This window comes from Anopheles coluzzii, chromosome X (assembly GCF_943734685.1).
Source record: "Anopheles coluzzii chromosome X, AcolN3, whole genome shotgun sequence".
NCBI classification, from domain to species: Eukaryota; Metazoa; Arthropoda; class Insecta; order Diptera; family Culicidae; genus Anopheles; species Anopheles coluzzii.
The window spans coordinates 13,940,572-13,957,443 of NC_064669.1; the positions used below are offsets into that span (position 1 = coordinate 13,940,572).

Sequence of the window (16,872 nt, forward strand, 5' to 3'; positions counted from 1 at the left end):
AGCAAAAATCTATATGAATGGTCGTGTGGTCAAATACGTGGGTATCAACACCAACGACCATTACTCAAATCTCACTTGCTTCAGTGCTGGTGGTTTCCATTGGAGTTTAGTATTTAAACAATCTTATCGCCGTTCTAGTTCTAGCGATGCATAACTTCAATGCGAAACCATACAACAGTACAGAGGAAATGAGAAAGCTCTCCTCCAAGCGATGAAGCTCAACTGGTTGGGGTATCCTACCAACAGATGGCGCCACCAGCTTTTTTGCTATTTTTAGAATGCATGAGTCGTTTGCCGTCTGCTAAACGAAGTCTTTCTATATTCCGTTTAGGTAGAGTGCTTGAGTCGTTTAGAAGCCGTTTAGTGGTCGTTTAGTGGATTTGTGGCACTTGGGTACACCTCATTATACATTCCACCTTGCTTTTACCCTTTTTTTTCAATTTGTTTCCTCAGCACGCAATGTCATCTTTGTCTTGAGCTGTCATTTCTCAATAGCACGGATAATCGGACAGCCGGATAAACGGCCCGGGGAATGATTTTTTTGCTACTTTGACCAGTCATTACTAATAAAATTGAATTGATAGAGTTATAATATTACTGATTTTTCTTAACTTACTACTAAAGTTGGTAATACAAAAATATTTTTTATATTTCAAAATATATTTTTTTTAATTCCAACCGTGCTTGCCCCGCTGTGCAGTGGAAAACATGACGCCGCTGTCAAACAAATAAAACGTAAATAAAAACATAGCCTCCGATGGCGTCATATATCGCGCGCCTGGTGTTTAAATAGTTAAATAGAAATAAATAAAAACAGTAAAATAAAACTTCGATTTGTAGCTAATTTTACCAGGCCAGTGGACTTAAAAATTCTGGAAAAGGGTAGCATTTCCCAGGGGGAAAAGGCTTTCCTTTCGGGTCCGACTTGCCAACGGGCCAACAGTGCGACCGAGAACCGGGGAAGGGGTGGGCGAGAGTATGGCAACAAACCGGGGCGGTAGCACGGTGTACCTCGAAATGGACGGCCGGCGGGAGCAGCACGCCCTGCCGGAACAGGACGGCGAAAATGACGCCGATAGTGGTGAAGGCAAGCGAACCGACCGGTTATAGCAGCTGGGCCGCGTGTGGACACGTTTGTATAACACGGGTTTTTTTTTTGCATGTTCTCCTCCACCAACTTGCCGCAAGCCAACGACCAACCAGCTGACGTTTCTGCTGGAGGACAAGGAGGTGGACCACGATCTGAAGCTGATCTCGCGCAGCAAGCCGATCTCGGCGAGCCGGGCGGCAGCAGCGGCGGCGGCAGCTGCGGCCGCCGCCGCAGCCTCCTCCACCGCCGCCGCCGCTCAACATTCCGTCAACGATGGGGCGAGCGGTAGCACCGGCGGCACGGGTGGAGGAACGCAAACGGGTGGTGGCGGAGGAGGAGGAGGAGGAGGAGGAGGAGGAGGAGGAGGAGGAGGAGGAGGAGGAGGAGGAGGAGGAGGAGGGGGCGGCGGCGGCGGAGGAGCGAATGCTGCCGACCAGAACGGTGGATCTCAGCCGGCGGAGGGCTACGGTGGCAGTGGGGCAGCACCCACGGGAACGGTAAGTGTAGCTAGCGGATGTGTGTATGTGTGTGTGTGTGTGGTTTTGATTCAATTTCGGCTCGCGACGCGTTTTTTTTTGCAGGGGTGACAATCGAACGCGCAACCGTCGACGGAAACGCGCATCGAGGATGGGAAGCTGTGGTACGAGCGGCGCTGGTTCCACCGCGGCCAGCCGGTGCACGTCGAGGGCCGGGACATACCGCGCTTTCCGGCCAACATCTCCGCGATCGGGACCGAGGCGATCTGCGTGAAGAAAACGTCCGACGGGCAGAAGGTGCGCATCTTTCTGTCGCATCTGCGCCGCGGCAAGGTGTCGATCAAGCGGCGGGCCAACTAAACTATGCGGACAATGGGGGGGAGGGAGGGAAAGAAGGGCTTTTTCGGTAGAGAGGCATGTTGGGCGTTTTTGCCGCCCGACGAGAACGAGAAGCGTTGTTTTGTGGTTTCCGAGCGCCACTGGACAAATTTGTTTGGTTAGAGATTTATAATAATTGCGTGCGTTTTTTTGTATAAGGAGATATGTGCGCTATTTGTGAGATAGGAAAAGGGCAGGGGCTGGGTGAAATAGCCAAAAACCGTACGACACTTACCCACGGGCCAAAGTCGATCTCGGATTACAGTTGAGCAATACACACACGCGCGCACACTAACAAAACCGCGGACTGCTACGAGCTAACACGATAAAACTAAGAATTCGAGCTCGCGCTCGCTCACTCTTACCCCACGAAATACACACACGCACGCAAACACACACCAAGAGAGAAGTGTCGCCTGACTTCCTGACTGAAAAGATGTAAAAGTGCTTGAAGCCAACGGCCGGAAGTGTATAGAACCAGCGCGCGGAATTCGCAAGAAATTTCACATCCTTTGTTGTGCTCTAACGGTCTGTCGCACTACCACCAACACCATCGACACCACCACCAGCACCTCTAGCTCCACCCCCTTCGCAAATGAGATCGCACCAGCGACTAGTGATGGGCAAAACGGCTCCGACCGGCTCCAGACAATTTCGGAGCCGGCTCCGGAGCCGGCTCCGCTCCAACGGCTCCGGAGCCGGCTCCGCTCCGACGGCTCCGGAGCCGGCTCCGCACCAACGGCTCCGAAGCCGGTTTTAACACAAAGGACCAAAATAACTTTTTCAATGAAGTTTCAATCGAGAAACTCCGTAAACAGCGGAGTAGGTCATGTTTCAAAGAATTTACAGGGTTTACCTAGCCAATCCGGCATCGTCAAAGCGTTATCGGTCGTCGTAAATACTTTTTCGGGCGACGTAAACCCTCAATTGGGCACTGTCATCTCTATTCGAGCCTTGTGAAGTATGAATCGGGCATAGTACAGAATGAAAGCGTCCTACTCTTGAAGGTGTCATATCGGTCGCTCCGGTGTCCGCATTGATCCATCAAGTTGTTTAAAAATACGTATTTTGCATGTTGTTTAACTTATTATGTATTATTTTAAAATGTTTACCTAATTAAATCATCAAACATATTATATTATTAAAAAAATATAAAACTAAATTGCATTGTAAGGGTTTAAATTAAAAATTTTAAAAAAGGAATTTGAATATTTTTTGATGTAATTAAACTTAAAAATAGTGATTTTTCTTACATATCAGTTCAACTACTAGCAAAAAAGTATTGTTTTACAGCTAGAAAGCAACAAAATATAAAGTAGGCCCAATTCGTTCTGTACTTTGCCCGATTCATACTTCACAAGGCCCGAATAGAAATGACAGTGCTCAATTGAGGGTTTACGTCGCCCGAAAAAGTATTTACGACGACCGATAACGCTTTGAAAATGCCGGATTGGCTAGGTAAACCCTGTATCAAAGAAGATATATTCGTTTGTTTTATTACGCTATCATACAATGATGTCTCTATTGAACCGTTAGTTCGGAGCCGTTGATCTGGAGCCGTTGATTCGTCGCCGGCCCCGGAACGGTGGGCCTGTAGCTGGCTCCGCAGCCGTTGGAGCGGAGCCGTGAGTGCAGAGCCGTTATTCCGGAGCCGACTACGGAGCCGTTGGTGTGAAGCCGGCTCCGGAGCCGTCGGAGCAGAGCCGGCTCCGGAGCCATGGGTGCGGAGCCGGCTCCGGAGCCGTCGGAGCGGAGCCGGCTCCGGGAAAAAGTCGGAGCCGGCTCCGGAGCCGTTAGTCCGGAGCCGGCTCCGGAGCCGTTAGTCCGGAGCCGGCTCCGGACCCGTTGGTGCGCTCCGAAACGCCCATCACTACCAGCGACTGTTGCCGGGAGCCGTTGGAGACGACGAAGGAGTTGAGCTTCCATTTCTGCACAGCTTCTCGAGGCGAGCGGACGTGTTTCTCCAAGCCCGTACGTGCTTTCAAGAACAAGTTCGCCAGTGTCAAGAACAAGTTGGTGTTGGTGCGATTGAAAAAAAATTCTTTTGATAGCGTCGCACATCTCTGTGTCCAATTATGGATCTAGGCAACAAAGGTAGGCAAAAAAGTGCACAATTTGGAAGAGTTTTCCCGCAATGATTTCCCTGCCCGGGTGGTGCGCGGTCCACTTTCCCGTCCATTTTCTAACCACACAAATTCACACAGACGCCACCGGCTCGGATTCGTCGAACGATGATTTGGCGTCGCCGAGCTTTTTTGATTTGTCATCGCCGATCTCGTCAATCTCGCCGATGGAAACGGAGGACGGGCCGGCGGCTTCGGCCTCACCCATTCCGCCGATGTCGGCGTCCCCGGAGCAGCAGCCGATGGATTTGGCGGTGGGCGGCGGGCAACCGGCGCGTCCACCGACGCGCCGACCGACGCGCAGAACGGCGATGACGACCGGGGCAGGGCCGGTGGACGCATCAGCGTCCTTTACGCGCCCGGTAGTGCTGCAGGACGAAGTGAGGTTGCGTTTGATAGAGCGTCACTACAGTGCGGTCAACTCGCGGCCCGACACGATTTTGGTGATCGTACACCCCCCGCCGATGGGTGCCGCGGGCCGCAGCGCGACACCGGCGCCCCCGCCAATGGGTGCCGCGGGCCGCAGCGCAACATCGTCGCGGCAGGCGGGGGATGGTTCGGGCGCGATCCGGCATCGTCGGCACAGTACGGTCGGCACATCGACGGCGGCAGGCGGGCAGCTGCGGCGATCCAGGCGCACGGGGCGCGAGACGGTGATGCCCCAGCTGGACGACATGGCGGCGGTGGAGTGGGAAGACACGCGCAGCGGTTTGTTCTCGCCGCGCCCGGTACGCTCGACGCCACTGCCGGCCGCTGCCGACCAGCAGGCAGAGGCGGCTAGCGACGACGAAATCATTGCGCGCAAGCAGCGCCAAGCGGACTCGGAGAAGGAGAACAAGCGCGAGTGAGCGCTTGTGTTCCGGAGGACGTTTTTTTTACTTAATGCGTTGATGAACTGTTTTCTTGCATAGAAATGAACTACAAAAAAATCGTTAATTTGAATTCACGCCTCAATCGACACACAACCATTGTAAGATGCGAAGCGAGCCCGTTTGTGAGACACCCGATGTGCCATGACGAACAATGTGAATTACCAATAAAGATGAGTTCAACTACAAAGGTGTGTCGCTTGTGGGGCACCTGAAAAGCAACTGTTGTTTGATGATTTTTATTTAACTTTTTGTATTCTTTGCATCCCCGATCACATTCGAACGCAACATTAGGGAAATAACTATCATGTTAAATAGTCGCTCATTTTTTAGCTTTTTCTTAAATCTCAACGGTAATAGGCACAAAGCACACAGGAGATACGATGTGGGATTAAAATGATTTTGTTTAAATTAAGTTTTCTCAAACAAAAGCTAAATCTTCTGAAAGCATGTTGCTGCTCCATCCATCTCACATAATAAAGCTTAAAATATGAAATCTGCATGTACACGGTACTCTCCACACGCATGCCTTACCTTCGGGTCGTGATGAAAAGCAATTGGATAAGGTGTGTAACGGTTTATTTGAAATCCTATAGGTGATCCACGTGTTTTATCTCACCTGTCGAAAGCATGAGCACAAGACACGCTGAACAATGGCGCAAAGTAAGAACGGTGCCAACAGAGATACACACCTGTGGTAGTGACGATGAGAGGAGACTGAAATTGTATCGGAGACATACCCGCACCAGGTCCGAATGCCGTTCCGAATCCGGAACAGTTCCTGGTACTGTTCCAGAAAATAAATGTAACCGAGAGCTATTTCTGGATCTCTGGATCTGTGTGGATCTGTGGTTCATGATCGATTCCAGGATCGGTATGGGTTCAGAATCAGTTCCAGGTCTTTTATAGGTTTACTTTCAGTTCCAGGACCGGTATAGGACCAGTGTCAGTTCCAAATCCGATATGGATTCAGTATCAGTGTCAGGTCCGGTATAAGTTCATGATAGGTTCCAGGACCGGTATGGGTTCATGATAGGTTCCGGGACCGGTATGGGTTCATGATAGGTTCCGGAACCGGTATGAGTTCATAATCGAATCCAGGACCAGTATGGATTCATGATAAGTTCTCGGACCGGTATGGGTTCATCATCGAATCCAGGACCAGTATGGGTTGATGATAGGTTCCAAGACCAGTATGGGTTAATGATAGGTTCCAGGGCATGAATGGGTTCAGTTTCAGTTCCAGGACCAATATGGGTTGATGAAAGGTTCCAGGACCAGTATTGGTTCATGATAGGTTCTAGGGCAGGTATGGTTTCATGATAGGTTCCACGACCGGTATGAGTTCATGATAGGTTCCAGGGCAGGTATGGATTCATGATAGGTTCCAGAGCAGGTATGGATTCATGATAGGTTCCAGGGCAAGTTTGGGTTGATGATAAGTTTTTCAAGCCACTTCAATGTTGAAACTGAAAATTTCAATCACGTTAAATGTATGCTGAAGGCTGCACGGGTGAATTCAAGTCTGAAAAGCCAGTTCAATACAAAAAGTTTTGTTTTCAAAATCGTTAAACTATTTTTCAATTTCGGTATAAGCCAAGGACCGTAAAGATATCAGTTCAAGTTATAAGCCCGTTTTGACAGCTAGGTGGAAGAAGAATCGACGAAGAAAACTGACAGTTAGTTTTCCGCTTTTGGCGAACGCTTCAAGTTCTCGAAGGAAAAATTCCATTTTAAATCACGGACTGTGTTGTAGTACACTAAAATATTCACCCAAATTGATCTCCACCAAATATTGACCATGCAAAACGTAAACAATCCATCAATACATATACAAGCGGAAAACCATCTGTCAAAATCGGAGCCCTGGGGGGGGGGGGGATCACCAAAAGCGCTATAACTACACCTCATTATACATTCCACCTTGCCGTTGACAGTTTGTACATGGGTTTGACAGCATGCAGAATTCCGCGGCCGCGAAACTCCGGTCCTTATATTTTCGGCCTCATATTTGAAGCAGGGGCGCTACCCGTGTAGCCAGCGACTCAACCCTAATAGCCAAAACTGCTTAAGCAGCCAATTTTGGGATGCTAAAGATCGCTGCTTGAATTCGCCTTTTGCAGTAGATGCCCAAATAGCCAGCTCGTACTTTATAGCTGATTTGGAGCTGTTTAACAAAAAAATATAAAAAAAATAATTTAAAAAATTAACAAAAAAATGTCGTACTTTGTGGGTGGTTAAGAGATAAACGGTACTTTGCGGAACTATGGAGCTTTAGGCCGAACAGGCACTCGGTACTCTCAGGAATAGGAATAGGATCAGCCTTGTGGCTGATTAGCCTAGTGTGTATGGTTCACGATGGAACATGAAGGCTTTTTCAGAAGGTGTGGAGAATTGACGGCCAGTCTTTGACACTTTGACAAGAGCCACCTCGTACCGATGTCATGCATTAAAAAGCTATGTAGTTCCACCAAGTTCGGTACGCTTTCTTAACAAGCCTTCAAGTTCCATCATGAACCATACACATCAGGCTAAACAGCCGCAAGATTCAAAAGAGTACCGAGTGCTTGTTAAAAAGCTTTATGGTTCCACCAAGTACCGTTTCATCTCTTAGACCCGTGTCTGTGCTCCATCGGATGCGATTTTATCGGAAGGCCTGTCAAAATTTTATATGGGATTTGACAGATAACGTCGGACGTGCGATTTCGTCGTACGACAGAATCAAAAAATTTTGGTTTCGTCGGACGCCGCATCCGATTTTATCTGTCAAACTAAATGTTTGGTGTTTTGTAGGAACAATCTCAACTTAATTTTTCATAATCGTTATATTATTAAAATCATCCAAATAATCGCAATATTATACGAAAAAGCGTTTGACAGCACGTGCGATAAAATCGCATGCGATGGACATAGACACGGGCCTTAATCACTCACAAAGTACGACATCGGAATGATTTTTCGTTAAACAGCCCCAAATCAGCTATGGAGTCCGAGCTGGCTATTTGGGCAGTTTCTTGGAGTAGGGTTATCTATCCTGGCGCTCTAGCAGCAATCGAACACGACATCGAACATGAAAAATGTATGGGATTTGAAATGTTCGATTTGTTGGTTAGCAATGTTTTTCATTTTCGATGTCGTGTTCGATTGCTGCTAGAGCGCTGCGTAAGTTGCAAATGACTTGAAGCAACGTTCTGCAGGGAATCAGCATAAACCATATGAATTCGGTGAGATACAAATGAACTTCCATCCACCACTTAGATTAGTCGTTATTTTATTTCATACATTATCTAATTGATGATTACATCGCAACCGTGAACCAGATATTTCTATATTACTGGACCTTGGTACGTGAGTCGGAATAATTCACATACCAGAAGTTTAATTGTTCTATTTTCCTATTTTCACTTTCTCTTTCTCTCTCTTGCTCTCTCTCTCTCTCCTTTCTCTCTCTCGCGATCTCTCTCTCTCTCTCTCTCTCTCTCTTTCTCTCTCTCTCTCTGTATCTTTCTCTCTTACTCCTTTTCTCGCTCTCTTTCTTGACTCTCTGCAAACAATTATTATCTTAGTTTCGCTAACGAACTTCATGTATTCATGCCAACCCGTGCGTACTTGAATGTTTATTCTTGCCTTAAAATTTTGGGAATGGGAGTAACCGGGTGGTTAACGTTTACTAGGCAAAAAGAAACTCAGACTCACACGCACACTCACACACGCACACGCACACACACGTACATTTACATAGTTTGTAACAACTAGACCTGCACACGCATATATCTGGCTGCAATTGGTTTAAAGATTGATTAGAATCGTTCTAGCAATGTCGAGGGAGCAAAGGGAGGAAAATGCCTGTTTTGCCAAAATTGTCGTCCGTTGGGTACACCGCTGCAAGCCGGCTGTCATTCGATGGCGCGTGACCGTATTAATACACGATGCGCAATCTCAGATTGCGCATATATTCGTTTTATCAAAACATAAGTCATTTCGCGTAGCCAACCCTGAGCTATAAACGTCATTTCCATACATTTTCAGATTGCGCCAAGATTGCGCATAAATTTTCAAGATTATATGTCCGAGATATATATATATTTTTTGACAGATAAATATATCAAACCGACCCGTTTGACAGATAAATATATGCGCAATCTGAGATTGCGCATCGTCTATTGCTACGGTGAGAAACGCACCCGGGTTAAGGTAAACGGGCGCGTGCACGCCTCCGCCACGAAAACCAGCTGTCACAGAACGTAAACAAAGCGGGCTGTCCCTGTAAACAACCGCGTATCGTGGGTTGCACCAAAGCCGGAAAATGCATAAAAACGAGTGTGGTTGAAACTAATTGACGCGTTCACAACGTATTCTCTGTGGTGTCAACCTAATTAATTACCCTGCTTGAAAATGTCCTACCCTGGGTGGCACCTACGCTGGCAGCGCATCAACCCGGACCGACAACGACACGAACCAAATGAACTGGGCGGCACGGACTCTTTTGCCGCCGGGTAAAGGAAGAGATGGGAATAGTAAGTTGCGCGTAATCTGCGCCAGTGGTGTCGCCAGTCGCCTTAATCGCTATCGTAATCGTTTCCCTTTCGGCAGGCGGAGTTCAGCGGCCGGCGGCTTTCCTCGTCCGAACCGTACATCACCTCCTCGTCCGAGTCGTTGATCATCGAGAACGTTGGATTATCCTTCGCTATGATCGGTTCTGTAAGGGCACCATGTGGAAAATAGAGAGAGGCGTGCTATTTTGCGTGTGAGCAAAGAGCCGACAAGCTTACCGTGCACGGCCGGACCGCTCGGCGAGTAGACGTAGGCCATCGCGTACAGATAGAAGTTCAGCAAACCGTAGAAGCACATAAACTGGGCCGAGCTTTTGTAGCTCGTGTACAGCTGCGCAATGAAGTTGTCCTCGAGCGTGTCGAAGCCGAAATGTTGCATCGTGACGATCAGCGAAATTGACAGCACGATCAGCATCAGCAGGGTGAGGATTTTTAGTCGCATATCTGCATTTGAAACAAAAAAACGAACGCGGTGAACAGTTTTGAAAATGCAGGATGAACCCCCTTCCCCCTTCTTTACCGAAATATGGCATCGATCGGAGCTCGGAGTACGCCTTCAGCATCAGCAGTCCCAGATAGAGTAAGTACATGGCGCCCGCAATCGATACGAACACCTTTAAACCCTGCGAAGCCGCCAAAGCGAGGAGAAACAGTGTTTGAAAGGCAAAATTAGTAACGTTTTTTCTCTTCTCTTGCTTTAAGGTCGGTTTCCGCTCCCGCCGACGTACGTTATAGTTTTCCGAGTCCTCGAAATGGCTGTACGTTGGGTCGTTCAGCTCATCGCACTTCTCCCAGATGCCGAGCACCACGGCGCACAGCCAGATCGGCAGCACGACGATCAGCTTCGGCAGGTAGAAGGTAAGCAGCTTGCGCTCGTTCTGCCGCAGCCCGTGGTACACGCACAGCCAGAACATGAGAATGCCGCAGAGGAAGGTGGTCTGGAGCAGGGCGTCGATCATGCCCGGCAGCCAGCTGTTCGCGATGAAGATGAGCGGAAACAGCGGATCTGTAACGGGAAAGGGAGTTTGAATGTGAATGGTAGCATCGCCGCCACCTTTTGATGCTTTTCAGTGGTTCATTTCAATAGCAAGCATGACTGCTACTACGTCCAGTTTCTTTTTAGCTACTTTTAAAACATGTAAAACATGCTATCAGGCTACTAAAAGCGCAACCAATGCTGCAAAATTTCACTGTTAATGTCATAATACTGACTGAAACAAAATCTATTTTAGCGTCACGTACTCAATTGTGATAATCAGAGATAATGCTCAACAAGTTGTTGTGTTCAATACATTCTTCATGACATATTTGCGACCAACGCTTGGTCAGTCACTGTGTGATGACTTTTTTTTTTACTGTGATCAGTTCTGCAAAATCTCACTGACATAGTCATGACTAATTCCGACTGAAACAAAATCATGTCAGCGTCACGAGGATCACACACTAGGATGTCATCATAGGAGAGGATCAAAGGTGAGACCATCACATGCTTGGTGACATTTTGTGCTCATTCAATTGGTCGCGACATTTTCTGTCGGTGTACATCACAATAGTCATGGATATGCGATGCGTGCGAGTGATTTTAAGAAACAAAATGAGCATGGTTTCTCGCTCTGTTTGACTCGACAGTCCACCAGACAGAGACAACCAGACAGAGCGAGAAAGCAAGCATTTTGCTGTGTGGGACCGAGCGCCAAGTATATTCCAAGCTTGTCGTGATTATCATTGGGAGAAAATGTCATGACCAAGTGAGGGACCAAGAGTTAATTGCTATAAAAAATGTCACCAAGCATGTGATTGGTTCACCAGCTGTTTGAGTCTCGCCACTGATCATCACAGTTGTGTACGTGAGCTGATTTGATCTTCGTTTCAGGCATGAGAGTTGGTGATTGAAGCAGTGGCATGTGACAGCACTGTTCACAGCCATAAAAAAGTAATGATTATGCTTGCGCCGGCATAGTCAGTCAGAGTATCGCGTTGGACACAAGCATTCGCATTTAGCGCTCGGCATGTCATGACGCACTTTCATGGAGTTTCGGCAATGAACATCAAGTTACCACATCAAGCTGATGGTCGTGACATTTTGCAGCAATGAGTACAACCAAGGTTACCCGAAGCAACGCACATAATCGAGACGAAAAAAAGTGTACGTACTGTTAAACAGCAGCAGCAGCGGCAACAGTATCGAGAGCCACTTCTGCTCGATCGACCAGTCGCCCATCGGGTACTTCCGCAGCGTGTGAGCAAACCAGCACGTGATGATGAACGTGAACAGCACGAAGATGAACCGGAACCAGATCTCGATCTGCGTGAACGCGGGATTGTACGACTTGAAGTAGAACTGCACGGTCCGGATGTTGTACCGCTGGTGGAACGCCTCCAGCCCGTAGAACTGCACCGTCACGATGTAGTGCGCGTAGTCGAGGAAGCCGATGTGCAGCACGGTAAACTCGTCGCACTCCTCGTAGCTGCAGGACAGGTGGCGGGTGCGGTTCCGCACGTCCGTGCCGCCATTGTGCGCGCCGCCGTACACCGGCATCGGCTTGTGGTCGACTGTCAGCCCCTCGATCTGCACGCTCAGGTGGAACTTTTTGTCCACCATCTCGTCGTCCGTGTTGTCGGTCGTCAGCTTGGCAATGATCCACAGCTGCTGCGAGTAGGTGGTCAGCAGCGGGGTGCGCATCACAAACGGGCCGCGGGCCAGGTAGGCGCCCGGTGCCCCGTCGCCGGCCGCCGCCGCCACCGTGCCGTTCGGCTGCAGCGAGCCGCCGCTCACCTTGCTCATCACCGTGATGGGCGGGCCGGCCAGCCCAATGAAGATGCCGAGCCCGAAGCAGGCGAAGAAGGCTAGGAAGACGGTCGCAAACTCGCGCTTGTTCATCGAGTACAGCCGCATGTGGACGGACCGCTCGCACCGGTCGTGATGGTACGCCGGGGCGATGTATTTGTTGAACTCGCTGAACAGATCGCTGAACTGGGCGAGACTCTGGCGCAACCGGAGGCACATCCCGGCGGGCGTGACGTACGAGTAGCCCAGCTTGGACGCATCCTCCGGCGGTTTGGACGCGCTGGAGGCAGCCATCGTACCGACCTGCCTATTGTTCGGTTGGTGGTGGTGGCGGTGGTGGTTGCTGCGGTTGATTGGGTTTGAGCCCGGTGGTGCCCGATTCCGATGCCGTCTGGCGCACTTTGGGGCAGCTACTGCGGGCAGCGCAAGGTACGTGCGACACCGTACCGTGTTGACATATGTTAAATATGTTGATGTTGAGCCGCGCCAGCCCGCACTGCCGCCTCGGCTCGCACTCGGCTCTCAAAAATAATGATTTGCGCCTCCTTACACGTATGCCATCGGTCGAGGCTGTGAAAACAGTGCCGTTTTTTCGGGTTTCGGGCGCGTGTTACACTTCACTTCACGTTGCAGTGTTCTACCTTTTTCGTGGGCTAATGATTTTCGACGTCGCAATTAGTTCACATTATCTGCCTAGAAAGGGAGAGGGTGCACAAACACCCTCTGTCCGAGCGAAACCCCGTGGTCGCTTCGGATACTCCTAACGCGGAGCATGCGCATTCCCTCCAGAGCCCACAGAAGAGGGGAAAAAATCGAGGAACGCTTGCATGCGTGTGACAAGCGAAAATGTAAACTTGCTGTAACACTGTTGTTGTGGAATTATGTGGAATGTACGTTACATGGTATCAAGAAGCGATGGATGATTTGTAAAATTATAAGAACAGCTTGTAAGTCTACCATTAATTTATTATAAATGAAACAAAATGTACAACACACAGACAGGCGACACACTGCAGTGGCATTTATTTATCGATTTAGTGTTTGAATTGATCATTTTCGAGCAGTCAGTGCAAACTTTAGTATCTCAAAGCACAAGCGGGCGAACAGTGAAAGCTTGCAGTAGACTGCTCGAAATCAATTTTTGAATTGAAGCTTTTGGCTTCTCACTGTTGAAGCTTAAAAAAAACTAGAAGAAAACTTGAAAAAGCGAATGTGAAAAAAACAGATGATATTTCCTTTTCTTTCTGTATTATGTATAGCGCAACGTCAATAGTAAACAGTAAAGAAAAAAGCTCTTAGTATCTGCTGATGTATGAAAGGATACATAGACACAGGGGTTGAAATTGAAATACAATATAGCAAGTAATCAAAACTGGCAAAAATGTGGCTGTGTTGAAAACAATCAACTAAAATGATGATGCTAGAGAAAGGTAAAACTGGAAGCTATTCTGCAAAATTGTAGAAGGGCTTGAAATTTATGTAAAGCCGTTCGAAAGTTTAGTAAAAGCAAAAGTTTAAATACACAACTATCAGGGGTTAAAATTCTCTCTCTCTCTTTCTCTCTCTCTCTCTCTCTCTCTCTCTCTCTCTCTCTCTCTCTCTCTTGTTGTTCTGCTCACTATGGAGCATGTCGCCGTGACATGCCCGGCCAAGGTCTCGCTTCACACCTTCTTGGAGGGGCATGAGTCCGGCATCCTCATGGCATGCCCTAGCCTTCGTATCCTGCCAGCGTTCGCCACCGTCAGGATGCTTGGTTCGCCGTATATCTCAGCAAGATTGTGGTTTATCCTTCTCCTTCAAACTCCATGCTAGAACACACCGCCAAGGATGGCCCGGATGATGCGTCGCTCAAACACGTCCAGAGCATTTGCATCCTCCGCTCGAATAGTCCAAGACTTGTATCCATAGAGGAACACCGGATGAATCAATGTGCGATATATCTCAGGTTTCGTGCGGGCTCAAAGTCTTTTGGATGTCAGCAGTCGGTGAAGCCCATAGTATGCACGATTCTCCTGCATAATGCGTCTCCGGATTTCGCTGCTGATGTCGTTGTCCGAAGTAACGACCGTCCCAAGATAGCAGAACTCTTCTATCATTTCCAGGGTAGTCGCCATCAACTAATACACTACGTTCCAGTTGGGCCTTATCACGGACTGAGTCTCCGCCAAGCAGATACTTCGTCATTGATTCTCAAATCCAATTCTTGCTACTTCGCGTTTGAGTCGGGTGTACGCCTCACAAACAGTCGCTGTCGTCGAATTACACCTTCCAGGGCGATGAAGAGCAGACAGGAGAGTCCGCCACCAGTGCCTCAGACCCCTGTGAGATTTGAACGATTCCGACGTCTAGTTCGATACTCTCACCTTGCACTGTACCCCGGTCATGGTAGTGTTGGTCATGAATATTTCGTTGAGATTCATTCATATGAATTTTCAGTGATGAGTGATTCGAATCTTGAGTCGCATCTTCAAAGATTCATGAATCTCTAAAGATTCACGAATCTTCAAAGATTAAGAATTTGTAGCAAGGGTCGCAAGTCTGCAAAACAGGATATGGCACAGTATCTTGTAGACGGCATTGAGGACTGTGATGGCACTAAAATTCGAGAGTACCAGCCTGTAACCCTTTTTGTAGACTGAATGAATGACACCCAGCTTCCACTCCTCCGGTAGTTCCTCCTGCTCCCAGATTTTCATGATCAGCTGATGCATTTCGAAAAATCCTCCGGTCCCATTTTGAAGAGCTCGGCCGCCAGTCCATCACTGCCAGCAGACTTATTACTTTGAAGCTGGTTGATGGCGCTGGAAATCTCATCCAGAGATGGCGAAGGCATCTCGTCATCTGCATCATTGATGTCGCTGTTGTTGCTGCTATCCTGCTGTTGCAGTGGTGGTTGCCTATTCTGGTTGTTATTCTGCCACTTGCACCAGCCTTGAAAGCCTGGCGTTTGCTTTTTGTTGTTACCTGTTTCTATAATGCAATTTGATTGATCATGAAATGTATGTTTGAATTGTTTCTGAAAGTAGTGAAACGCCCTTTACATCATTAAGTTAAGAGTTGACTGGTCAATACTAAATTGTTAAATTTTGCGTTGCGTATTAAACAGACATTCTCAGCTAAAAAAAAAAAAAAAAACAACAATTCGGATGCTTTTCTGCAGCGCGGCAACAAATATCACAAAATAATGCGCCAGTGGAGTGAAAACGAGCAGCGACCCAGAACGCAAAAGTAAGCAAAACACGGTACATCGGGATGTTATTTAATTTTAGATTTTAACTTATATTGGTAAGTTTTGTTTTCATTTTTATTGTCTGACTTGGTACTTCTGTGTATTTTTCTAACGAATAGCATAGAAAAAATCTCTGGTCGTTTGGTTTCCACATTTGGTTGTGTTTGCTGTGTTATGTTTACGCTTCTCGCCTGTCCGCTCCTGTGCTACTACTGGGTCTACCTCATTCGCATTCTTTATCGTTTTTTTTGCTTCATTTTCTCTTTCTCTTTTTCCACGATTCTTTTCTTATTTATTTTGTTTTCTTCTCTAACTGAGGATGTAACAAGTCAAATCAGTAAATATAACACATGTGTACGAGAGCTGACTGCGCTGGTAATATCTTATGTGTGACTGTGTGTGTATGGGTGTGGGCGTTTTTCCGTTTGTTTGTTTGCCTTTTTACTTCTGCTTCCCGTTGTATATATATTTTGTATATATAAGTATGTATATATATATATACTTTTCGGTATTTCGCCATTTTTATCTCTTCATTTTCTTCTTTTAGCTATATCTACTTTTCTCCTTTTCGTTTCCTTCCTTCCTTAGGTTGTCTTGTTTGGAATGATTAATTGTGTGCTTTTTGCTTGTGTCTGTTTTTTTTTCCATATGTATGTTCTGGTGTGTGTGTGTGTTTGTGTGCTTGGGATTGTTTTTTAAAGGGGGGGGGGGGCCTGGGGATAAGGAGTTATGGTTGTTCCTTGCTCGATTGGATGGGTGTCTTTCTTGTTATTATTATTATTATTGTTTTACTTTGGCAATAACTCTCAAAAGCATGGATCGCACCCTTTTGCGATACGTATAATTTAGCATTCATAGTTCGTTGTTTTAATTATTTCTTTACTTTAATTTTTTTTCTCCCCTCCTGGCATTTCTTTTCCTTCGTACGAATGTGTATGTGTGTGTGTGTGAGTGTTCTGTTTTCAATAGAAATATTTAACAATAGTCACGATTCCTTACTGTTCCGTTTCGTTATGTTGCCCCGTATGCGCTTGGCATCTGCTTTTGCTGCTTTTAGTGTGTGTCTCCGGCGTTACTTTTAACGCTGTTACTTCTTAACTACATTACCCTTTTCTGCCTATAGGGGCACATTTTGGGGGTGGTCAATCGACCACGTGTACCATTCACAAAAATAAACAGACAGACAGATTAGAGCGCTTGCTACTTAACGATCCGTTCCGATTTACACTAAGCCGCTTCATTACTTCAACATACTAACGCGTCCTACACATTTTCGCTCTTTATCTCTTGCTCTCTTTCTCTCTTTCTTTTACTTTTTTATCTCTCTGTCTCTTTCTCTCTTTGTTCAATGGCACGATTCAATAAT

At 47.3% G+C, this 16,872-nt stretch overlaps 2 protein-coding genes across 3 annotated transcripts; one reads left to right on the top strand and one right to left on the bottom strand.

The window, feature by feature from the left end:
- Nucleotides 1–1,458: 1,458 nt before the first annotated feature.
- LOC120956175 (uncharacterized) lies at nt 1,459–5,158 on the top strand. Of its 2 annotated transcripts, XM_049610881.1 has the most exons (3): nt 1,459–1,587; nt 1,672–4,038; nt 4,149–5,158. In XM_049610881.1, the coding sequence occupies exons 2-3, from the start codon at nt 4,020–4,022 to the stop codon at nt 4,913–4,915; spliced, it is 786 nt and encodes a 261-aa protein (XP_049466838.1). In that variant the 5' UTR covers nt 1,459–1,587; nt 1,672–4,019; the 3' UTR covers nt 4,916–5,158. The 2 variants fall into 2 exon arrangements, with proteins under 2 accessions (XP_049466838.1, XP_049466837.1); XM_049610880.1 differs by having other exon boundaries at nt 1,672–5,158.
- A 3,217-nt stretch (nt 5,159–8,375) lies between these two features.
- Nucleotides 8,376–15,408, bottom strand: LOC120948311 (transmembrane protein 181). Its single transcript, XM_040364508.2, has 5 exons — nt 11,644–15,408; nt 10,218–10,495; nt 10,010–10,112; nt 9,709–9,933; nt 8,376–9,635 (listed from the first exon to the last, which is right to left on the bottom strand). The coding sequence occupies exons 1-5, from the start codon at nt 12,569–12,571 to the stop codon at nt 9,496–9,498; spliced, it is 1,674 nt and encodes a 557-aa protein (XP_040220442.1). The 5' UTR covers nt 12,572–15,408; the 3' UTR covers nt 8,376–9,495.
- Between the last annotated feature and the right edge of the window lie 1,464 nt (nt 15,409–16,872).

Excerpts from the sequence above, each read along its gene's own strand:
- LOC120956175 (XM_049610880.1), top strand. The coding sequence starts at position 4,079 with ATGATTTCCCTGCCCGGGTGGTGCGCGGTCCACTTTCCCGTCCATTTT.
- LOC120948311 (XM_040364508.2), bottom strand. The coding sequence starts at position 12,571 with ATGGCTGCCTCCAGCGCGTCCAAACCGCCGGAGGATGCGTCCAAGCTG. Across the intron at positions 10,113-10,217 it reads AGGACTCGGAAAACTATAAC|GGTTTAAAGGTGTTCGTATC; the intron begins GTACGTCGGCGG and ends GCGGCTTCGCAG. Across the intron at positions 9,636-9,708 it reads GAGCGGTCCGGCCGTGCACG|AACCGATCATAGCGAAGGAT; the intron begins GTAAGCTTGTCG and ends GTGCCCTTACAG.